The sequence below is a fragment of the Callospermophilus lateralis genome, chromosome 3 (genome assembly GCF_048772815.1).
Source record: "Callospermophilus lateralis isolate mCalLat2 chromosome 3, mCalLat2.hap1, whole genome shotgun sequence".
Lineage (NCBI taxonomy): Eukaryota > Metazoa > Chordata > Mammalia > Rodentia > Sciuridae > Callospermophilus > Callospermophilus lateralis.
The window spans coordinates 183,047,190-183,071,837 of record NC_135307.1 but is presented as its reverse complement, the minus strand read 5'-3'; the positions used below and the strand labels follow the sequence as shown (position 1 = coordinate 183,071,837).

The following is a 24,648-nucleotide window of genomic DNA, read 5'->3' as shown; positions in this document are numbered from 1 at the left end:
TTGGTCTGAATGAATGATTATAGAAATACTCATTATTCGTTCACACAAACTGACTGACAAAATGTTCACAATGTTCAGCTCCTTTGAAATTTCAGGATCTATTTTCCTCATTTTAAATAGTTATTATGTATCCATTAAGCTGTAATTAACACCTCCCCCCTTTTTTGGTGTATTAGAAAAGAAGCATATTTCTTTCCCTTTTTTTTGATACATGGTAATTAGATTGCTTGCACAGATATTATGGATAATGTTGAATGATGTGTTTGTTACTATGGCTATTGGTTTATTGTTGTGTTTCTGATTGGCTTAATGATTATTCATTTTCATGGTAGTACTGGTTGCTCTAAGTGGTTCTTTTGCACGTACATTTTCTTACTTGACAGTTCGTTATGTCTTTTGATGCTTCTGTGCCCCTTGCCTTTTTATCTTTTTGCAACCAGACAGCTTAATTTTCATCATATGGGCTTTTAAATTAGGCCTTGTCTAAAATAGCAATAATGGAAGTATGCACTGTGAGGTATAGGGACAGTATTGAAGGAATAGCTGGTCTCTGAGCATTAGTGACAGCCACACAGAATAAGTGGCACTTAAGTAGTTTGGGCTGAGGAACACAGGTTTCAGGAAGGGCATCCCCTGAGCAAAATCTTACTAGTGTGGAAGTGCATAGGATGTTTGGAGTGTGTATGAGTTTCCTATTGCTGCTGTAACAAATCAGCACAAATTCAGTGGCTAAAAACAACATCAATGCCTGGCAAGCAGAGACCTCAGGAAATACTAGCTGTTGTAAGCTGCTTTGGGCCATTGTCATCTGCTGCTCACCACTTATTATAAAATAAACATTTGTTGAGTCAACTGCTGTTTTTCATTTAATGTTTACTGAAATGAACCAAAATTCCAGTGTGTGTCTTTCATGGTCCCATTTCGCACCTGAGGACATTGAGGCTCAAGAAGTTGTATTGCTCAAAATCACGCAACTGAGAGTTGGGACTGAAAGCCAGTGTTCTTGACTGAAGATCCAGGACTCCCTTGCTCCATGCCACCACAGCTGCTGGGCTCTCGGCAGCATTTGGGGCCCACCGCGATCCGTGCGGGTCCTGGTGCTGGAAGCTGGCGGGGCCACCTGTCTGCAGCGACGGCTCCGCGTTCTCAGAGCTCCAGGCCCTCAGCTGCCAGTCGCCTGAGCACACTCATGTAATCTTAATGAACAATGTGCAAAGCCATTAAAAACTCAATTAGGACTTTCTTTTTACTGCCGACGTGAGGAAATGCAATCCTGAGGTGCTCATGTGTAAACACAATAGCCACCATCTGCTACAGAGAAGCGTTTTGCTTCCAAAAAGGGGAACTGTGTCGCGCACACATCAGTAACGGGGCGCTTATCAGGACGTTATTATGCACGGAGGGGAAAAATGCAGAATTTATGGCCAGCCAGAGAGTACTTCCTGGTTTAATTCCATAGTTTTCAGTGTTACGTATAATAACTATGAAGAAACTAATGCTGTTTTATGTTTCTTATCACGTTAGTGGATTTTTTTTTTTTTTAAGGCGAAGGGAAAAGAATGTATTTACAGTCTTCCTCTTTCTTGTTTTTGACTGATCTTGGCGTAATGACCGGCTCATTTTTGATCTCCAGGAAACTGACAGCCCGGGGATGATATTAATTATGCCAACCTGTTGATCAAAGAGGGCCCCACTGAGCCGCTGCTGTACGAGGGCTTTCGCTCCCGAGCAGTCCCTGAAATGGCAGACTGCTCAATTTGGAGACAGGGCTTTCTGCTTCTGGAGGGTGTGGCCAGACCTCTGGAAGGCTGGCTACAGGTGGAGGGGCCCCAGAAGTCCCATCCCACCTCCCCTAAAACACTGCACTCGCATTGCTGGCTGCTTACTTAGCTTCCTGATTCAGAGCCTTAGCACATGCCACTCTTGCTATTTCGAATGCCTCCCAGGCTGCCACCCAGGGTTCCTGCTCTTAATGATGTCCCCATTTTCAGCATCTTGCAGATTTGCTTTGTAACTGTTTCACCTCTTATCGCCTTAAATTAAGGGACTCATAGGAAACAGGCACTGTACCACGGTGCCAAATAATAATGATAATGCAAAATGTAGAAAGAGTCAACTTCAAAATCTCAGTGGCTTCTTTACTTGATGTCTAGAATGAGAGTTCCTGATAGTGAAACGGCCTGTAGTACAGTCACTGTCTTTCAGGGAACCTGACTCCTTTCAGTGTGGCTCTTGCCTCCCTCCTCTGGCTCCTGAAATCCTGAACATTCATCTGGAGATGGAAAAAGAGGAAGGACCAGTGTGATTCTCACACTTTAATGTGCATACAGATCACCTGGGGATTTTGATGAAATGTAATTCAGTTTTAACAGGCTTGGGGTAGGGCTGAGATTCTCATTTCTTACAAGCCTCTAGGTGATGCTGAGGCTGCTGAGCCAAAGGCCATCGTCTGAGAGACAAGAAGATGAAGGATGGAGTGTGGGGAAGGGAGGCAGGAGGCTTTCATGGACCAGGCCTGGAAGAGGCACACATCACACTCATGCCCCTTGACTGACTCCCAGTGGGATGGCTGTGTGGGAACCCTCATAGGGAGGGGCCAACTCCACCTCCTCAGTGAGCCCATCCTGCTACTGAGGCTGGGATGTAAAGAAATGGGAACATGAGCTGGTGGAAGGAAAGCCTTCCCAGGTCTCTCCGCTGTGGATCGGAAGAAGCCGAGGATGCATTTGCAGCTAGTGTGAATTGGCAGGAGACGGGAGCTAAAGTGTGCATATGAGAACTATGGGATCCACACTGGAGAGAACAGGCACACCTGGCTTCTCAGGCCGCCTTCCCTACTGGGAGACATGCTGCTGCCCACTGGCAGGAACAGTCACCCACCCTTGGTGAGCCTCGTGTGTCATGACTCGACTCCAAGGAGCCCTGTGGGATTTAGACCAGCAGGCTTGTCTCTGAGCCTCAATCCCCCCTTCAGTGGTTTCTTCTTTACTGCTTTGCTGGGAGGTTGTGATAACTAGATAACCTAGATGACATGTGACAGGGCACATAAGTTACTACCAAGCCATAAGGACCCTTCCCTCTCTTGGAGACACTTGATGCACTTCTGGTGGCTAATATCCCACGAGGTGCGTGAATTTTCGCATTGACCAAATGGTAAAAATTTGATAGCAATTAATTCAGGTTTCTCTGTCCTTGTCACCTTGTTTCATGTTGGCTTCTTTTTGGTATGTGCGCACCTAGCTGGCTTAGGCAGACATCCCAGTGGGACAGCTCTGGCCCTAGGAATCTGGTCAGCATCAGTTACTGCTGCTCTGAACACTAGCTCAGAGGGGAGAAATGCAGGAAGCCTAGATTGGCCTCAAGTCTAGGACATTTCTTTAATGCAGCTTTGTGAGTAATAATATTGAGGTTTCCAACTCAGTCTTCTGTGTCCACCTAAATTAATTCAGAACTCAGAGGAGAACATTTGGTACCTTCTAGAACCCCAACAAGGTATCAGATTTCTCAGAACTAATATACAGGGAGTTGTTGGTCTTTCTGGTATTAGGATGAAAGAATGAGGTGCTTTCTTGCTATTGAAGTAGCTCACCTGGATTCATTCTGCATGAAGGTTTCACTGGTTAAGGATTCATTCTGCATGAAGATTTCACTGGTTAAGAGGAGATTTCAAAGCAATGATGAATTTTAAGGTGGAAACATTCATCCCAGAATCACTTGAGCTTGTCCACTGAATTTTATGGTAAGTTTATTTTGTAGAATCGCAAGACTCTAAGTCCCATTGCTCAGCCTTCCACGTGGCTTGTGAAATTTCCCTAGGCAGTGCCTCAGTGGTCCAGGCTGTGTTCAGCCACCTGTGGTGACGGGGGCTCATCTTGTCTCTGGAAAGTGGATCCCATTTGCACTAGCTTCACTCATTAGAAAGCCCTCCACTTGTTGAACTAAGATGTGCCTCCTCATGGTGTAGCCCTGAGTCTGCCCTGTCAATTACCTGTTGCCTCAGTCATGCTGGATAACAATCCAAGAGGACAATGAGCGAAAGACAATGAGCATTTATTCTTGGGCTCCTGGGTCTGGGCATGGATTGTGGGGTGGCTTGTCTGGGCTGGGCTGGGCTTGTGGGCCACGTGACTGTGCTTCTAGCTGTGACTTGGCTCTTCACCGTTGAGTTCAGGCCTTCTCCATGTGGGTTTTCTTGATCACCAGCTGAGAAGGGCAGCGGCCACCTGGGCACATTCTTCTCATGGAAGGTGGCAGTAGTCCAAGAGGTCAAGCACATTGTAAGCCTCTGCTTGAATCCTTCTATTAACATCCTGTTGACCAAATCAGTACCTGGTGAAGGCCAGGGTCTACAGGTGGAGACACATTGTCTGCTTCTCCTGGGAGGAACTGCAGAGCCAATGGCAAAAGGCTTGGATCTGGGGAGTGATTCAGGGGCTCTGGAAAGACGACACCTAATGTTGTCACTGGTACTCTGTGAAGTGCTTAGGGGTTTTACTTTCCCATTCCTCCTGAACATCATCCATTTGGTTCTCCCATTTCTTCAGGGGCTTGATAGCTTGCTTGCATGTACCCCACTTTCATGTGCTGAACTCTAATGTGGGGGTCCCTGTACTGAACGCAAGACTCCAGGTGGAATCTCTTGGAACAGTGGCTCCCCAAGTTCGCAGGGGGCCATTTTTTCTTATTTTACCTGCAGAGGTTCCAGTTAACTAACTTCTTGGATTTTTATTCCGTGTTTCTTCCAAAGAGCTGCTCACTGTAATGTTCCTTTTGTACATATTTATAGATGGTCTACTTTGTAGAAAGGCTTCCTATATGTTATCCATTCCCTTCATTCTTAAACCTCATAGGGAAGGGAGAGGGCTAGGAATAGGAAAGACAGTGGAACGAATTTGACATAACTTTCTTATATACATATATAAATACACCCCAGTGAATCTCTACAACTGTACATCCACAAGATTGGGATCCTAATTAGAATAAGATATACTCCCTGTTTGTATAAATATGTCAAAATAGGCTCTACTGTCATGTATAACTAAAAAAGAACAAATAAAAATAAAACTAATCAAAGGGAGATCCTTAGAGAAATGGTACAATGGTGTGGGAGTCAGGGAGGAAGGGGGAAGTGCTGGGGATGATATTGGTTAAATTATATTGTTACGTTCTGTGCATGCACGAATATGTAACAACAAATCCCTTTAATGTGTATAATTATAACGCACCAGTAAAAAAGGTGGGGAGCAAACCCCTTATGGTGAGTAGGGAGTTTTAGCTCCAAATATAAGCAAAGATACTCATGTTCAGAGGAGATACAGCTCTTGGGTCGCCCTAACTCTGCCTCCTGGAGTGACTTCAGCTCTAGCCACCCTGTGGCCACCATGTGTGGGCATGACTGATTTTCAAAAGGATTTTCTTTCTCTCTCCTTATCTCTGCTTCCCACTTCTTTGTGGGTCTCCAGGGTCCTTCATGATGGTGAATAGCTCTGGGAGGGCGTCTGGCCAGAAGGCCCACCTTCTCCTGCCGACCTTGAAGGAGAATGATACCCACTGCATCGATTTCCATTACTACTTCTCCAGCCGTGACCGGTCCAGCCCAGGGGCCTTGAATGTCTACGTGAAGGTCAATGGCGGGCCCCAGGGGAACCCTGTCTGGAATGTGTCTGGGGTCGTCACCGAGGGCTGGGTGAAGGCAGAGCTCGCCATCAGCACCTTCTGGCCACATTTCTATCAGGTATGACATTTTACCATGGTTTGATGTTTTTAAAGTCATGATAATACACCTGTATACCTCTTGCTTCTCTCAGTGGTTAGGTCTGGGAATGAGTTGACTTCTTCTCTCGCTTATTCAACTGTGTTTACTGGGCTTCTCCTCCTGCTCAGGCCTTGAGGATGCTCAGGTGACCCAGCATAGCCCCTGCCTCTCCAAAGGTCATGGTCTGGAGGAGGAGACCCGATGTGTCAGCAAACAACTGCAGCATAGCAGGATGCACATGGCTTCTCAGGGTGCTGGAGGAGTGTCCCCTTGGAGCCTTTTAAAATGCCTACCACAACCTGAAGAGGGAGATAACATTACTGTCCCTATTTTGTAAATGAAAGGATCGAAGTTCAAAGAGCGGAGAGATAACTAGTCACAGATCATCCCTGGGGAAGGGGCTGATGGTGGGAAAGGCACTTAGGAGGGCTTCTAAGTTGGGCTGAGTCTTGGATGAATAAAATACATTGGAAAAGGGAGGGAGGAAGACTTGAGCCCTCAGGGACAGTGCAGTGGGTTGGAGAGGTAAGTGAGGGATTGTGGCAGGGTTTGCAGACCTTAAGATCTTTCAAGGAACATTGCAAAGGAGATACACAGGAGATCAGCCTGCAGGACAGCTGGGCCTTGGGTGGACGCATGCTGGGCTTAGGAGTCAGAACGCACTCTCTATTCTAGACAGTACTGCTCAGACCACCACGGGGCATGGGCCTCTTCTCCCAACTCATTATGGGCCAACACGCTTATAAATCACAATTAAAAAAAAAGCCACAGGAGGTCTAGATCATTCCATCTGTTTCTAAACACCTCTGTCTCCTTCCCTGCTTCTCCTCACTGTGGACTGATACACAGTGCGCAGACCAGCACCACATGGACCCTCTTGGAGGAACACATTTATCTGCTTATTTTAGCCCGAGAGCGTGGAAGGTATTTTTTTTTCTTTTAAAAATGCAAAATTATTAAGGTAAAGATGACATATCATAAAACCCACCCATTTTAAGTGTATAACCCAATGGTTTTTAGTCAACCTACTGGGTGGTGTGACTATCACCGTAAACCACTTTCAGAACACTTCCATCATCTGAGTTAAGATCCATTTTACCCATTTGCAGTCAATTCCCATTCCTGTCCTTGCAAGGTTTTAAGTAAGAAGGTGGCACAGATCTGCATTTGGAGAAATTTCTCCAGTTTCTGAAGCAGTAGATTGACCCGAGGGTGGTAAGACTAGCAGCCAGGGCTCCTTAGGACGTCCTCCAGTTCCACTCCCACGGTGGCACTTCCAGATGTTAATATCAGGAATCTGTTTATCTATTGAGTTCGCCTGTCGAGTGTACATTATGAGATAATTCAAGTTTTTATTTCTCCTTTGCCTTGGCAAAAAGAAATCAGAATTTAATACTCAATTACCTTCAGTCCTTAGCTTGGATTTTTGCTGTATTATTTTCATTTTTGTCTTCAATGGCTCGTGATTACTTTTAGAATAATTTGCTGTCCTTTGTTATGCCTTTCCTGAAATTCCTTTTAGAAGCAGGGAAGTGGTCACAGTGGTGGTGGTGGTGGTGGTGATGCTGGTGGGTCTGCACGAGATTGAGCATGCCCACCATCTGCTCCAGGCTCAGTGAGAAATATTCTGCATACGTTGACTTGTTTAGTGCTCTGAATGATCCCAGGAGGCAGGCGCTACTGTGCCCATTTTTTTAGATGGTGAAACTGAGCCTCAGAAATAGTGAATGGGGACCCAAGCTTACATGGGGTACTACCTTGTTTTATGCTTCATATTCTATTCAATTACATTTTAGAGGTTGTGTTGAAAAAGCGAAAAGAAACCGGTCAAGTTAATTTCGATAACGTATTTTACTTAACCCAATATATCCGAAATACTTTGACTTCAACATGTAATCAATCTACACAGTTATTAAGGAGCCATTTTACGTTGTTTCTTTGTAAGTCTCCATTCAAATCTCATTTCAAATGCTACGTTTTCGGGCTGGGGATGTGGCTCAAGTGGTAGCGCGCTCGCCTGGCATGCGTGCGGCCCAGGTTCGATTCTCAGCACCACGTACAAACAAAGATGTTGTGTCGCCGATAACTAAAAATAAATAAATAAATAAATATCAAAAAATTCTCTCTTTCTCTCTCTCTCTCCTCTCTCACTCTCTCTTAAAAAAAAAAAAAACAAAAAAAACCCCAAAAAACAAATGCTACGTTTTCACTGGAAATACTGATCTGCATGTAGATTTCATAAAATGTACCATTGCAGAGGAGGATTCAGATGCACAAGTTGCTCCAAACATACTTTAAAAAAGGTTTTTCAATAACTGAAGCAAGTAGCAGTTTTTTTAAAAAAATTTGAATTTAAAGTAATTAAAGTGGAACAAAGCCCAAATAATTCAGTTTCCCAGTCTCGCTAGCCACATTTCAATAACCACATGTGATAATGTTAGACAGCACTGGTCAGAACTCTTTTAACCCCTTGGCTACACAGCTTCCTTCCGTGGAGTTATTGAAAGGGTCGGCACCATGTGGCACTCCTGGGTCAGGAGATGAAGGGCGACTCCAAAGTTGGGCTCTGGAAGGGACCTGGCCTTGGTGTTGAGTGAGTTCTGCTGTTGGTCCTTCTCCGTCACTTGGGTATTGTGCAGCTGCCTGTGTAGTCCGTGGACCTGGGTTGGGAAGGTTTTGTTGAGGTTTCCATTTGGAGTCCCTTCTTAGAGGTTTCAAGGAGTGGGTAGTCAGATGACATCCTTGGAGCAGAGCTGTGGCCAGCCATCCACGGCACAAGTTATCCCGTGACCCCGACTGCCAGCGTCCTGGGAGGGGACCTGCAGAATCCTGCTGTGGCCACGCTTCCTTCTGTTCTCTCCCATCCCTCTCTGCTCTGCTGGTCCACGGGGTGGCCAAGGAGCAGGGACAGGAAGTGAGGAGAGTCAGGAAGAGAGTGGAAAGGAAAGAAGAAGTAAGAATGGAGGAAAAGAATCCCGGAAGGACTCCTTGTAAGTCTGAGAGGATGGGAGAGTTCACCTCCTCCATTGGTCAGTCACTTAACAAGCCTCCTGTCTCAGCTGGACAAGTGCCAGTCATCTGGAATGCAGAGGTGCCAGCAAAGCTCAGCCCCAGTGTGGGCAGTGTGGACGGCACTCCCATTGTGTCAGGTGAAGCCCCTGCTCGCTCTGGTGCAGCAGCAATAACCTATTGATAAAAGGGCTGAAAAGAGAGTCCTCTGCCTTTTCCATTTGTTTCTAACAATGTGATGTGTTTTAGCCTAGATATTTTGAGACAAATAACATACTGTTGGCTTCATATTCCAGTATGCAGTATGTGCAGTGTGTTTTAACTAGTACCAGGCCCACAGACCTTTATTTTAAACTCATGATGTCAGATATGTTTCAGAATTCACAGCATTTGCACTTTAAAAGGTAATTTATTTGCACACACTGTGAGCTTCCTAACACCTGTATCAAGCTCTGTGGCAGCGCCCTGTACTCGGTGGTCTAATATCTCTACAGCAAAACTTACACATATTCACAAGAAGTGGGATAAATAGAGACTATAAATATCATCCAAACAGCTCAGCTCAGGTTTTACCACCAAATTATATAACCACTCTGTGAGATAACTTGTTTCAGAGCATTTGGGGGCTCCTGATTGCTTTAAGGGTAAAGCCCGTGTTCACTACCTATTTTTGTCAGCTTTTTCACAGCTGTGACTAAAAGACATGACAAGGACAATTTTAAGGAGGAAAATTTTATTTGGAGGTTCACAGTTTCAGAGGTCTGTGTCCACAGACAGCCGGCTCTAGTCCTCAGGGCTCAAGGTGAGGCCGAATATCCTGGTGAAGAGTGTGGTGGAGGGAAGCAGCTCAAGGCATGATGATCCGGAAGTAGAGAAAGAGATTCCACCTGTCAGACACAAAATACAGACCCCAAAGGCATGCCCCCAATGCCCACCTCCTCCAGCCACACCCCACCCGCCTTCAATTACCACTCAGTTAATCCCAACAGGGGATTAATTCACTGATTGAGTTAAAGCTCTCATAACCCAATCATTTCATCTCTGAATGTTCTTGCATTGTCTCACACAAGAGCTTTGGGGGGACACCTCATATCCAAACCATAATACTGCCTGCAGTTGCATGAGTAGGAGAGCAGCTCTTGCTTGAGTATGGTGGGAAGAATCCCCGCTGCGTATGGCCCACTTGTTAACGGGGCTGCTCTGCAGTGAAAGGTGATATGGTCCAGGTCTCAGCATTTTGGAAAAGCTGCCTGATGTGTCTTCTAGAAGGTGCATGCTCACTGTTCAGCAGGGTTTCTGAGGAGTCACAAAGAGACTGATTGTTATTTAACATGTTGCCTCCCAATTAAGTTTGACCTTGGCCTCCATTTATTACATAACCACCTTAGTATAGAGATAGTCTTTTAAGAATAGATGGCCCAACATCATAGTTTGCCTGAGAGCCCTGGTTTGCGCCTCTTGTTTTGGTGAGATTGTAGAGAGTACTCATTTCATCTTGTGTCCCGGGTTGGATGATAAAGATATTTACAGAATGTGTAGCAGCACATGAGTCTTTGGCTTATCCTCATTTTGTAAGTCAGATAAATATTTTCCATAGAGAGGCAGTCAGGAAGTATTTTGACCTTTGTGGAAGTATTTTGTCTCTGTTGTAATTACTCAGATTTGCCACTGTTCCATGAAAGCAGCCATAGACAATATGCCAATGAGTGGTCACAGCTGTGTTCCAATAAAACTTTATGCACAAAATAGATGACAGACCAGATTTGGCCTCTAGGTTCTAGTTTGCTAAACCGTGGTGCAGATGATAAAGCTGAGGCCAAAAGCATACATGGCGAATCACTGGCAAAACTGGGATCAGAACCCAAATGCCATAGTCCCTAGATTGTCTTCTGGTATCATAAGTGTAACATCAATGCCCTCCATAGCTCATGAATCCCCTGTTGAGGTCTTAAGGATCCAATTAGAAACACTCTCCTAGGGCCTGGTACAGATGGGCATAGGATGGGGCTATGGGTCAAAGTGCAATGATCAGAAAACTGACCCAGTTTTCTAACAGGGGATGTGTTAGTCAGATTTTCATCACTATGACCCAAAATACCTGGCTAGAACAATATAGAGAAGGAAAAGTTTGTTCTGAGCTCACAGTTTCAGAGGATCTGTCTGTGGTCAGCCACCTCCATTGCTCTGGGTCAGAGTGAGGTGGAGCTTTATGGCAGAAGGGTATGGTGGAGAAAAGCTACTCACTTCATGGTAGCCAGGGAGGAGGAGAGAGAGAAAGAGAGAAGTCAGCATCAGGGACAAAATATAAACTCCAAAGTATGCCCCCCATGACCTACTTCCTCCAGCCACACCTTATCCAGTTAGTCTATTCAGATTTCAATCCATTAAATGGATTAATCACCCATTAGGTTACAACCCTCATAATCAAATCATTCAGCAAACATTCCTGCATGAACAAAGGAAATTTGGAGGATACCATAATAGGGACAGTCCTACCATTTGCCATGCTCTACCATGGGGTATGGAGGAAAAAAGACATTTCTTGAGCTCCCCATGGTCCTGGCCCTGGGGTGGGCCTGTTTGTCTGCATGGTGGATCGCTGCATTAGACAGTGATGTTCCCTGTCTTCTCTAGTAGGGGACATTACTTGTAAGTTCCCACAACCCTGCCTCAGCCCTCTGGCTCCAAGCTCTGTGCCCTGTGTTTAGGGAAAATATCGTGCTGGTTCTCAGAATCTTCTGCTGTCTAACTGTGTCATGCTGGTGGTATCCTGTCATCATTTGGAATCAAAGTTGTCTCATTTGTGAAATGGAAAGAGAAATAGGTAAGATGAAGGGTCCTTCTGCGGATTAAAATAGATGACACAGGCAGCATCATGTCGGGCTTGCCCTGGGCCTCAGCAATTGTGGGAAGGGAGGGAAGGAGGAGGAAGCAAGGGAGGGAAAAAGATAAAAAGGGGAAAGAAGGAGGAAGTCTTCTTTATAGAAATACACACTGCGGTTCGCCCTGTCCCCGTCCCCTCAGTGCCTTCCCTGCAATAAGCAGCCTCATTTGGCAGAATTCTGATTTCTATTGCATCGGCTGCTGCAGCATCATTATGTCATTTCCTTGCTCTGAGTTTTGCTGGGGTGGAGGGTGGGGGCACTAATGTGTTCAGAGCAGCAATTTGGAAAAGACACACCTCTCTCCCTCCGCCCCCCCCACACACACACTCACACACCCACTGATGGATATTCACATTGACCATAAACAGCGGAGCACACCTGCATGCTGTCCTAATCAAATGCTCTCCCATGTCCTCACACGTGCATCCCACGTGCACACTGGGGTATGGTGGCAACAGAAGGGGACCTCCCGGGAGATTCAAAGGCAGGAGCAAGATGGGCCTTAGAATTCACCTGACCTCCAGCTCTGGTCCTGCACGTATGATTTTGTGGACTAAATACAATTTTGGTTTTCAGCATTGCTGGGCTTCAGACCTGATGGTTTATGTATTCATTTATTAAAGTCATATTTCACAGTCCTAAAATTGGCTGTAGCTCTGTAATAAACACAAATTTCATCTTTCTTATTACTGGGCTTTCCGGCATTGGGCCTTGGCAGGGCCCCAAGTGAGAAAGTCCCTGCACAGTCCATCCCCCCACTGTGTCCCCCAAGAAAGCAGGGGCTTGTTAAATGACCGTCAAGCCATGTCTGATTGTTGCCTCTTTCTCAGTGATATTAGTTCTATCTCATGTTTTTAGTGATTTTGAACTTTTCTGTCCCAAGATTTAAAATAAAAGAAAGAAAATAACTTTTATTACAATTACAGCCCCCTGCCTTCTCTGTCCTTCATCAATAAAAGGTCAAAGACCTTTTATTCAGCACTTGTAATTGCTATGTAGACCCCTGAAATTAAGAACTCACCTGACTGATTGACTGGACTTGAAATCTAGCTCCCTTCTCAGGAATTGCCCTGGCATCTGGCACTCTAAAGATTTAGTACATTTACTGGCAATTCAGGAGGGTTTATCCCAGCCGAGGTGCCCTCTCTCACCCTGCACCCCCATCTCCTCCCTCAACCCTCCCACCTACTTCTCAAATCTTCTCCTCATCTTATCCAGGTCTCCTGGGCGGGTGTAAGAAGAATGTCTCTTAATTTTACAGTTAGCAGTCCTTTCCCATGAAAACTACTATGGTCCTCTTCCTAAGATGAATTCTGAAATATCAACATTTTTCTCTTATCCTTTAAGAGCCTGTTTGTGGCCCTTTGAAATTTTTTTGCTATGCATGTTTTCTGCTCCAGAACTACAAAAGATAAGGATAAAACACCAAGTCCTTTAAACCAAATGTGTGATGTCTCCAAAAAACACCCCCAGCCCCTGCAATATGTACACAACTCATCCTTTTGAGAGGTCGAATGTGGCCATCTCTGCTGAGCCTATGTGGGCAGGTACTTCCTGGCTTGTGTGATCCCTTGAGCAGAGGCAGAGGTTTGCCTCTTTCTATGCAAGCTCCATCTCCCCAGTACCTGAAGCAGGAGGTCTCAATGGGGCTCTAGGACGAGGCTGTGTGCAGGTGAGCATAGGTCCACCTGGCAGCCTTAGGGTTCAAGAAAGTTCTTCAGAGAAGTTGGGATTCCCAGCCTCTGCCTTTTGCTCTGATCCCTGCACTTGGGGTCTCTGCTTTCATGTGCTGATGTGAGCCCCACTGGGTATGCATGGCCTTCTTCATTCAGTTCTTGTCACCAACTCTCCATGCTTTCTGGGGACAGCAGGGTTCTCTGCTTCCTCCACTGTCTCTTCCCCTAATTGTGAGTTTCATTTCTCCAGAGCCTGGTTCGCGTTTCCTTGTGAATGTGCTTGACTGGAGATGACCCTTCTCTCTCTCTCTCTGGAACTCCCAGGCAGTTCTTTGCATTTCAGAAGGTCCTGCCTTCCTCCTGTCTCTCTGTGGTGTCTGTCTCCAAGAACTGGAGATGGCTAGGTCTTGGGTGGAGACGTTCTGAGATCTAGAGCCCCACGGTGAAGCACACTGGGCAATCATCTCGACCCAAGGCTGCATATGAGTTCTGGGGCACCTTCTGCCATCTCCTGTGTCACTTAAGAAAATTGGCATTCATAGATAAGTGCCATTTCTACTTTATCTTTTGTGCATTACCTGCAAGTTTTTCTTTTGGAGGTTTCGTCCATTTCTTGTTTGATTGTCACAAGTTCTTTGCATACACAAGGAATGTAATACGAGTAGTTGGCGTGTACAACAGGAGCATTGTTCTCAGCTTGTCCTTTGACTTATGATTTTGTTTTGGACGTCTGTTACACAAAACATACATTGACTTCATTGTTATTATGAAGATGTTGCATAACCTTTAAGAAATTGATTTTTAGGAGTTTGTACAGGTTTGGGGCCATACATTTTCCAGCCAAATTTATTAGAACTAGAAAATAATGGCAATTTTCTTGAGAGACTTATTGGGGTTACACTGTGGTCTAGTTTATGATCTTTTTGTAAATCCATGAGCGTTTGAACAGAAATTTCACTCTCCCTAATAAATACATTATTATTTACATCATATTATATGTGTTTATACTTATATGCATTAGTTATAAATATCGAGCATATAAGACTACATACGATATATGCTAGATATCTTTGCTTTCTCTACTTGATCAGAGGCTAAGACATGGTTTAAAGCCTTCAAATACTGTTTTTTCCCCCCATTATTTTTCCATTTTAAGTCTTTTTTCAATGATAATTTTAGTCCACTTAGTGGTTTTTCTTTTTCTTTCGGTTAACATTCTACTTTGAGGCATTCACATGATTTCTGCAACAACTGTTTTCTGTTTATTTGCATTTTCTTATTATGTCTTTGTTCAGCTTGTTATTTTTAAGGTTACTGAGTCATTCTGTTTTAGGTGTTTATCTTATAGCATACAATTAGACTTTGATTATTTAGACAGTCTGGGAGCTTTTCTCTGTTTTAACCCATTTATATTTATTGTCAAAACAAATATTTTTCTTCTGTCATTTTCATTACTGAGTTTGACTACTTTCAAGCTTTGCTTTAAATGCATTTCCTTTATATGTTCTATTTTCTTCCAACTTTTTAATGAATGTTTGCTTTTGGTTTCCTATTAATTTTGAAAAAGGAAACTACACTTGCTTGTGTGTAAAAAGGCCTTGTGTTGATTCACCCTTGTGCAGAATGAGGTGGCTGTGGCACTTACGTTTTTGCAAGCTTCCTCCTCTCCTGCACAATTTTGTTGACTCCTTCTCTCTGAAGGACCCTGCTCTCTTGGGGAACACTCTTTGTGAAGCATAGGGGTGCTTGTGCAGCTGTTGTGTTCTGTGTGACTTTTTCCCCCAGTCACTTCAAGTAATTCCCAGGTAGCCACCTGCTGCTTTGTAGATAGGTCTTACCTCCTGGGGACACTGCCTCTTTGCAATGTTACAACCTTCTCCACCAGTTTCCTGCTCCCTGCTGGAGCTCCAGGCCCCACCAAGAACACAGTGTTGAATCCACTGGCCTGGACCACGTGGTCCACAAAAACATTCTACAGGGAGCTTTTTTGGTGGGTCTGTCCCCACCTGACAGTCCATTCACAGGCTTGAAGGGAGGACTAAAAGACAGGAGAGAGAGGCTCCATTTTGGAAGCTGCCTCGGTGACAGAGATGAGAAAACATGGCAGGTTGTGCCAGAGCAGGGGCACTGTGAGGTCTGACTTGATGGATAACAGGTTACTTCCTGTGGTCCATTCTGAGAGCAGAGATGGAAGGAGAGGGACAGATTTGAGAAATGCCAATAATGTCAAATCAGAAAGAAACTGAGGTGGGGGATGAGGCAGAAGGAGAAGCCCAGATCCCCAGTTTACTCAAGTCGGGAGGGTCATAGTGCCACCTGCCGAGTTTTGTATTTCAGGAAGAATGGCCCACCAGGCAATTCTGGAAAAGTTTTGAGAGGGTGCTTCTAGATCTGATGCACAAGAGTTGCATTTGAGGCACCAATGTGATATCGAGGTGGAAATACAAACTCGTGAGCTGGATGAGTGAGATTGATGTTCAGGTGGAAGGTCTAGGGTGCAGAAACGCCCCTGAGGTCCTCAGTGGATGGCAGTGTTTGAAGGTATATCCAGGACATAGAGAAACAGAGGAGGCCACTCATGATCGAATAGTCCCAGATGTATGGGAGAGACCATGAGAGTGAGTGTCCCCTGAGCCTAACGAGTAGAAAGACCCAGAGAGGGAGAGCTCTGACAATTGTAGAAGAATTTTCGAGTAGTAATAGCAGTCTTAATAGACATTTAGTGAGAACACGCCGTTGTTCTAAGTTGAGTGTAAATTCCCGTAATTTTGAAAAAAATTACCCAATGAGGCAGATACCATAATTACAGAAGCGGAAGCTGAGGCCCAGAGCAGGAAGGTCCCTTGCCCAAGGTCACACACTGGTAAGTGGCCCAGCCAGGGCAACCACCTAGGTGTTCTGATTCCAAGCTCAAGTATTCCACCGTCTTCTTTCTTAAAGCAAGATGATGACTGGGAACAATACCGACTGGATTTAGCAATTAGGAGATTATTAGTACTTATCATGAAAATAGTTTGGGTGGTGTGTTGGAGACAGAATCCAGATTATATAGCAAAACTTGAACCTGCTATATAATCTTGGAAGTGTTGGGAGTGACTGGTGATTGAAACAATTGGGAAGTGTTATTTGACTGGCGGTAGAGAATAACCTACCACAACAAGGCGGGTAGTTTCTTAAGAATAGGAGTTGTCTAAGAATGTATATATGTCAAGGTCAGGGACAGAAGGGAGGGTTTGGAGATATAGGATAGAACAGGATAGAGAGATAACCAAGAAGAACCAAGAAGCTGGAGCAGGCAGAGGGAGTCGGGTCAAGAGCCTTGGTGTTCCTTGCAGAGATGAGATTGGAGTTGGTGGGCGTGAAGATTAGGTGAGTGGGTGAGAAGTGAGATGTGAGCCCCTCCCCATCCTCTTGCCTCTTGAAGATGGCATGTCTGCTGGGGTTGGATGGGTAGATGCTGAGAGAGGAACGTTTGTGAGTTTGGGGAGTAGGGGAGACAAGACTTGTGATGGCTTGGCAAAGTTCAAATAAAGGTTCCGAGGAATTGGAACTTGAGAGAATTATAGGGATGATTAGCCAACATACTGGGGGCAACCTGGACTTGCTGAGAATGAAGAAAGCTCCAGGTGAATTACAGACTCTGGAAAAGTAAGAGGTTCAGGCACCATATGAGCCTGAGGAGTAGGATGAAGAGCAGCGAGCTGGGAGAGGATTGTGGGGCAGGAGATCATCCCACGTTCTGCAGGGGAGTGCCGCTGAGCTGGACTGGAGCAAAAGGCCATCAGAACTTGGGAGGCTGATGGCCGTGTTGCCCACGCAGGTATTCATGTGGCTTTAGCAAAGATAGAGTTTCCATGGTGAAGGAAGCTGTGAACTGAATTAAAAAAAAAAAAATATATATGGATCTTAACAGTTCAGGTGGGAGTCAGAGGGGAGAATTCCAAGAATTTGTTGCCTCTACTTTTGGAAATAAGATGCAGTTTGCTGCTTATTTTTTTTTTTTTTTTGAGAGAGAGAGAGAGAGAGAGAGAGAGAGAGAGAGAGAGAGAGAGAGAATATGAATCTTTTTTGTAGATGGACACAACACAATGCCTTTATTTTTATGTGGTGCTGAGAATCGAACCCGGGTCCCACCCGTGCTAGGCAAGTGCTCTACCGCTGGGCCCCAATCCCAGCCCCTGCTGCTTATTTTTAAAAGATGTTCTTAAGAAGTCATCTGGATCATGTTCAATGGGAATATAGGATCAAATCAGGCCAAACCTCATAGGCTTATGCTAGCTTCCAAGTAGGCATTTTTCCTCACTCTGCATAAGGTGGTTGGGGTATTGGGAAGCAGTTCTTCCCTGTGCTTCATGGGAAACCAGAATGGGAAAGGTGCAGAGTGGGCTGTCCATTCCATGTTTGGCTTTTCCTGCATCTAAGTGTCATTTCTGAAATCCATTAAAAACGTTCCATGTGGCTGACTTCCTTTGCTAGTCACCAGAGTGTGGCCTTTCTGCCTTGTTTTGAAAATCTGAGTTGGCAACCAGGGTGGCGTGCGGCCCTACAGTGAAGTCTCTTAGGTCGGTTCTGATGGGAGGCGGAACCATGAAGGGATTGGGGGCTGGGAAGCTTCCTAAGATGAATGTCTACGACAGCTTCTGCAAAATTGACTCCCGCCCTGTGTGTGTTGCAGGTGATATTTGAATCCGTCTCTTTGAAGGGTCATCCTGGCTACATCGCTGTGGACGAGGTCCGGGTCCTGGCTCATCCATGCAGTAAGTCCATCTCCTTCTCTCCGCACAGCCCTGCTCCAGCCACACTGGGTAGCTCAGAGGATGCAACTTTCTCTATTCGTTCAGCTCACAAACATCTCTCAGTCTCTCTCTCTCTCTCTCTTTCTCTCTTAATCCTTCAAAAATGCTTACATACCCAATGCAATCAGTCCTGAATAAATCCATAATTTTGCTGGCCTGTTCAACAGGCAGCACCTCCAGGAATTTGCAGAGAGTGGCAAAACGTCCTCGTTTGAATCTCTCTCTCCATTATTAAGGGAGTCTAAAGTCCTGATTGTTTATTAGTGGGATTCAGTCCACTGAAGTGGAAGAATTAGAGGGCTTTGGATAGAATCTTATGCAATTGTCTTAAAAAAAGAACACCACCAAAACACGGAGAAATTAGCACTGTTCACTCACAGGGAAAAGTACCCCAAAGCTATTAATTCTTTAAAAATAATTTTAAATATACTCATCAGCTCTATGTAGGCGTGGGGAGGAATTTCCTGGAGTGGTTTAGTACTTATGGCACAGTGTCAAGAGTCCCCACAGGCATCCCACTCCTCTGTACCCATCCACTTTCCCCTTGAAGTTCGTTCTGTAGTGTTTAGTCTAAGATATTTAGATGTGTTTCAGCAGGGAGATGGGGTTCCTGCTGAGTCAAAAAGGAGTCAAGTCCTTTAGCAAGTTGTGATGGTATCATGTCTAGAGACATTTGTTTGTAGGCTGTAATCAAAGGGATATGTAAGGGGATTATGGAACCCCCATAGTTCATTAATGCTCCCTCAATTTCTTGGAAGCTCTGAGGTCTAGGTAACCTCTAGTGGGTCTCACTCTACTCTCTCCATATGATCAAGAGTCACAGGGCTATTCCACTTTTTGTTACGATAATGGAATACCTGAGGCAGGCTAACTTTATAAAGAAAAGAGGTTTATTCATTCATCTAGTGAAGGGCATCTAGGTTGCTTCCACAGTTTAGCTATTGTGAATTGAGCTGCTATAAACATTGATGTGGCTGCATTGCTATAGTATGCTGATTTTAAGTCCTTTAGGTATAGACTGAGGTGTGGGATAGCTGGGTCAAATGGTGGTTCCATTCCAAGTTTTCTAAGGCATTTCCATACTGCTTTCCAGATTGGCCACACCAATTTGCAGTCCGACCAGCAAGAAATGAGTGTGTCTTTTCCCCCACATCTTTGCCAAAATTTATTATTGTCTGTATTCTTGATGACTGTCATGAGATGAAATCTTAGTTTTGATTTACATTTCTCTAATTACTAGAGATGCTGAATATTTTTTCATATATTTGTTGATGGAATGTATATCTTCTTCCGAGAAATGTCTGTTCAACTCCTTAGTCCATTTATTGATTGGATTGTTTGTTTTTTTGGTGTTAAGATTTTTTAGTTCTTTATATATCCTGGAGATTAGTGCTCCATCTGATGTGCATGTATGGAGTATTACTCAGCATTAGAAGAGAGTAAAATTTTGGCATTTGCAGGTAGAAGTAGGAGAATATTCTGCTAAGTGAAGTAAGCCAATCCCCCCAAACCAAAGGCTGAATAGTCTCTCTGATAAGTGGATGTTGATTCATAATGGGGTGGGGGGGAACATGGGGAAAATGGAGGAACTTTGATGGGGCAAAGGGGAGGGAGGGGTGGGAAAGGCATGGGGGTAGGAAAGATGGTGGAATGAGGTGGACATCATTACCCTAGGTACATGTATGACTGCATATATGGTGTGACACTACATCATGTACAACCATAGAAATGCAAAATTGTGCTTCAGTTATGTACAATGAATCAAAATGCATTCTGCTGTCATATATACCTAATTAAAATAAATTTTCTAAAAAAGAAAAGAGGTTTATTTGGCTCACAGTTTTGGAGGTGTAAGGGCATGCTGCTGGTGTTGGCTCCGTTCTGGTGATGGCCATCTTGCTGCCAGATTCTTGATGGAGTGAAGAACATCACATGCAATCTTTAGGTCTTTATAAAGAGACAGAGATTGCACATGTGTATGCCTGGTTTCCGTTCCTTTTTCTTATAAAGCCACTAGGACTCAGTCATAAGTGCTTCATCCTAATGTCCTTATCTAAATACAACCACTTTCCACGGGCTTCTCTTGTGAACACCACAGTCGGACTCAGTTTCAACCCTCTGTGTACCACTAACATATGGCTTTGGGGATTAGGTTCCTACGTGACCTCAGGGGATAAGCCACATTCCAGCCTCAGCAGTTATGCCCGGGGCCGTGGTGTAGGTCATCACACCTCCAGAGCTGTCATGCATGCTCTCTTTATGTCCCTTTTAGTGCTTCCATTCGGGGACTGTTCCCATCCGATTCTTTGCCCATCTGCTGCAGTGAGTTTGGAAGACCTTAAACATGGCTTTCCCCCCTCTTCTTGCACTGGAATGCCAGGGACGGACTCCTCGTCTTGGAGCACCTTCTCTGGAGGAAGTTGGGACAAGTTCCAGACATTATTTCGGGAACCTAGGTCTGGTGTCTATGGAAAAGGGACTCTCCTCCCAAGGAGTCAGCCAGCATCTCAGGGATTCTGAGGTTCCTCTAGACCCTCCACTGCCTTGGCGTCAGGTCCCTGCTGGCTCTGGGTCACTCCTTGAGGTGGATGGGTCTGCCCATTCAGGCATGTCTGAAAGTGTCTCTGCTGAACCAGGCCTCATGTGCAGAGGGTGTCAGAAATTCCTTAGCTCTTCAGGGTGGAGATGGTGGACTTGAGGATGAGGGCCCATTGCCAGATTAAACATTCCCTCCCTCAACTCCTGGAAGTCAGTGTCAGATTCCCGTTGGAGAAAGACCTTTGGCCTGAGACTGGGCAACTGTATCAGGAGATGCCTGCCCTTATCTGTGACCCGTTTAACCCGTACAGCCCTGCCCAGTCCCCAGTTTCAGAAGGCTCCCTGAAATGTCTTCCTCAAGTCCCAGGTACATGCCTTCTAGAAGGCTTGCCTGTCTTGCACCCACCTGAGTTCCTACTTCATAGCTTGTGCTGGGTGCCTGAGCTTGGCTCTTCCCTGCGGAACATGGCTGAGGTTTCTCTCTCTGCACCCCAGAACTCGGTGCTCTGGTGAGAATTTCACCTCAAGCATTGCACCCAGCCTTGACCCTGTCTCTTGCTGGTAGACAGTTAACAACCTCAACTGTCTTTAACCCAGATCAGCTGTGCCTGAGATTCATGGTTTTCCATCACGGGCAAAAGCTTCCTGCTTTTCCCTTCAAATCTCAGTGGAGAGCAGTCTCCGGAGAACATTTGGGTGCCTTTCCACCTCCAAAATCTCACAGCTCCTCTTGGAATCCTTTTCTCATTGAGGTTGCTATGGATTTAGGGTTATCCTAAAAAACCCCTCCTCCTCTTACTCCTCCTCCTCCTGCTCCTGCAGAGGAGTGTGGATTGCATGGTTATAGAATTGCTGAGAGCCAGTTACCCAGCAAATGGGCCATGGGATATAACTCAGGAAGATGTGACCCTGGTTTTATTCCTACATAATAAGCTTTGGCTGAGTTCAACCTCAGTGCTTAGGCGGCTTAAGCACACACTTCCAGAAACCACAATGTGAGGGCCCTGTAAAGTGGGTGGGCTCGGAAACATTCCATGTAACTGCATGTCTGTATACTGGCAGGGTGTAGGGTCACCTGAGGAGCATCCGCAGCCCCCTGGTTACATGGAGTTGAGTAGTTCCCTTCTCTAGGGTGAGCCCTAAATCCACACCTATTTTAGGAATTTATTCATCCTTTCTTTCAACAAGTAAATTATTGAACATGAGCTATGTGTTCAAGAACATTTCTTACTCTCTGGGTAAGAAAGATCAGGTCCTTGTCCTCCTGGTATTGATTAGCAGGAGAGCCAGTGGGGGAGTAGGTACTAAATACCAAATTAATATTAAATAAGTACTGAATGATTTCAGATGGTGATAACTGCTGAGAGTGTAATAAATACACATGGCTGGGGCGAGAAGGCTCCTGAGGTAGAGTGGTCAGGGGAGGTGTCTTTGAAGACGTGAATCATAGTAAGGAGCTAACTCAGAGGCTTTGGCATCATTGTGAGCAGTTTGGATATTAAATGTAGGGAGGTGATGTTAGAAGGGGTTCTGCTGGGAATTGGCATGACCTTGGTTTATTGTAAAAGGAGAACCTGAGCTCTATGGAGAATGAGTTGAAAGGTCAGAGAGAAGGTGAGGAGACCTATGAGGGAGAACATTCTGGGAGCAAGAGGAGTGGTGGCCTGGATCAGGGAGGTAAAGAGTCAACCATTCATCAGCCAACAGGTGTTTCCTGAGCATGTGCCCAACACCAGGCACTATTCTGGGTTTATGGAAATGTAAGACTGATTCATTCTTTGTCCTCATGGGCTTCCATCAAAGCGAAAGAGACTGAAAATATAACACATAATGAGGTGATTCTATGATATACAACAGATGGCACGTTGCTTTGCTAGGACTGCCAATAGCCCAGACTGGGTGGCTTCAGCAACTCAAGTGTATATTCTTATGGTTTTCAAGGCTAGGAGTCCAAGGTCAGGAGGTTGACAAGTTTGGTTTTTCCCAAGACTTCTCTTCTGGGCTTGTAGATGTTCACACTCTCACTGTGTCCTCACATGGACTTTCCTTGGGTGCAGGTCCTTGGTGGCTCTGGGTGACCAAATGGCCTCTTCTTTAAGGACACCATTTAGATTCTATTAGGGCCCACAGAGTGGTCTCATTTTAACTTATTCACTTCTTTTAGGGCCTTTGTTCCCCCAATACAGTCACACTGTGAAGGACTAGGGACTAGGGCTTCGACATACGAATTTGTGATGTATGAATTGTGGGGACCCAATTTGGCCCATAACCAATGGCAAAGAGTTCTATGAAGAAACGTGGAACATGGGTATGGCAGCGAGTGTCCAGATTAGAGATGGGTTCAGGCACGACAGCTACTTGGTCTTCTCTGAGGGCTCAGATTAGGAGACAGAAGCATCAAAAATGTCTTCTCCCAGATTTCTGGGTTAAGGAAGGTGGTGCAGGTTTGGGGAGAACAGAGCCTGTGCCCGGCCTGCAGAGGTGCTGGCCGTGGGCCTGTGGGGTGTAGGTGAGAGAGCAGGTCCTGCAGCCTATAGTGACTTCTGAAAGGTCCTTGAGACTGAAAGCACTTTCCCAGCCCCCAGCCTTAGAATCAATGGGTTGATGACTTTACGTATAGATTATTAAAAATTTAAGTCTATTGAAAAACAGGGGCGCTCCCTTTATGTCCTCAAGCTTTTTGGTTCTCCATTTCTGTCTTTCAAGAGCTGTCTGGGTTAATATAGGACCAGAGTCTATCAATAAGTGATTCCACTAATTATTCCAAAAGTTAGTGCCTGCCTTGTGGCTCTGTCCTCCATCAAGCGGGGGCTGAAGGTTGTGACCTTAAACATTCGCCTCGAAGCTTCCGAAACAATCACCAGAAGCCAGGCATGATACTCAAAGGAAATTATTTTCTCTTACAACTGAAATGTCTCGTCTCTATTTTATAGTCTTTTTTTTTTTTTTTTTTTTGTTATTCCAGAAGTCCAGACGTATTTCAGCTGTAGTTACCATCCGTCTGCTGCCGTTTCTCAGTGTTAGCCATTAGCAGGGCCACGGCAGTTATAACGGCGTACCATAAATGTCAGCGTGATTTTCTACTCGGTTGCAAAGTTTCTAACTCCTAAGTTGACTTTTAGAATTTTTTTAAACCAATTTTTTTTTCCCCCGTCACAACCTTGCAGGGCCACATCGCCGAGCCCACAGAGCCTCTGCAGCATGTTCCTAATGTAGGTACTGAGCTTTCTCTTCAGGTGTGTGGCTTCCCACTGAGCACTGTCAGGTTTAAAGAGCGAGATAAAGGGCACAATAATATGTCTTCAGATGCTGCACTGACATCTGCAGGAGTTTAAATGTCACCAACATGGAGACCTTTTTTTGCCCCCAATGCACAGCTCGTTTTCTCCTAACCCCGTTCAGCGGGAACCGATTTTGCGGGACCGGAGTCTCCCTGGGGAGCAAGAGTGGGATGCTGAAGGCCAGGAGCTGACTTGGGGACTGAGGTCAGCGGTGTCTGACAGAAGGCTGCTGAGCGGAACTGGGAGAATAATTTCTCTCCCAGAGCTGCAGTGACTCCGGGAAGTCATGATGGAAAGACTGACTGAAGAGGTGATGGAGTCGGGGGGGGGGGGGAAGAAAGAGGGTCACAGAGGCTGGAGCCCACAGAAGGGAACCAAACTGCTTCCCCACATAAGGAGGATCTCCAGAGAGATCTGTCATCAGCCAGGGCTGAGCCATGGTCTCCAAGAGCAGAGGCAAGAGTGAAGACCTTTGGAGAGAATGCTGAACGGAAAGAGGGTGGCGAGGACAAGTTCCTGTGGCCCAGGATCCGCCAGTGTAGTGCATGGAGGGTGCTGGTATCATTGGGTCTATGAGGCCAGACCAGGCAACACTGGCCACAGGGAAGGGTTCCAACTAACGCACATGAGAGCAGCGTATCAGAGACTCAAACTGAGAGAGCCTGCGTGCTGATGGGGTTTGCTAAGTCTGCCTGATGCTTTAATAAA

At 45.4% G+C, this 24,648-nt stretch overlaps 1 protein-coding gene across 2 annotated transcripts in view; it reads left to right on the top strand.

Moving 5' to 3' along the window:
• The window catches only part of Ptprt (protein tyrosine phosphatase receptor type T), a 1,035,616-nt gene that overhangs the window by 326,533 nt on the left and 684,435 nt on the right, over nt 1–24,648 (top strand). For both annotated transcript variants that reach the window (XM_076849097.1, XM_076849096.1), the window contains exons 3-4: nt 5,463–5,734; nt 18,001–18,082. In XM_076849097.1, the coding sequence (XP_076705212.1) occupies nt 5,463–5,734; nt 18,001–18,082 (354 nt within the window). The remainder of the gene's footprint in view (nt 1–5,462; nt 5,735–18,000; nt 18,083–24,648) is intronic.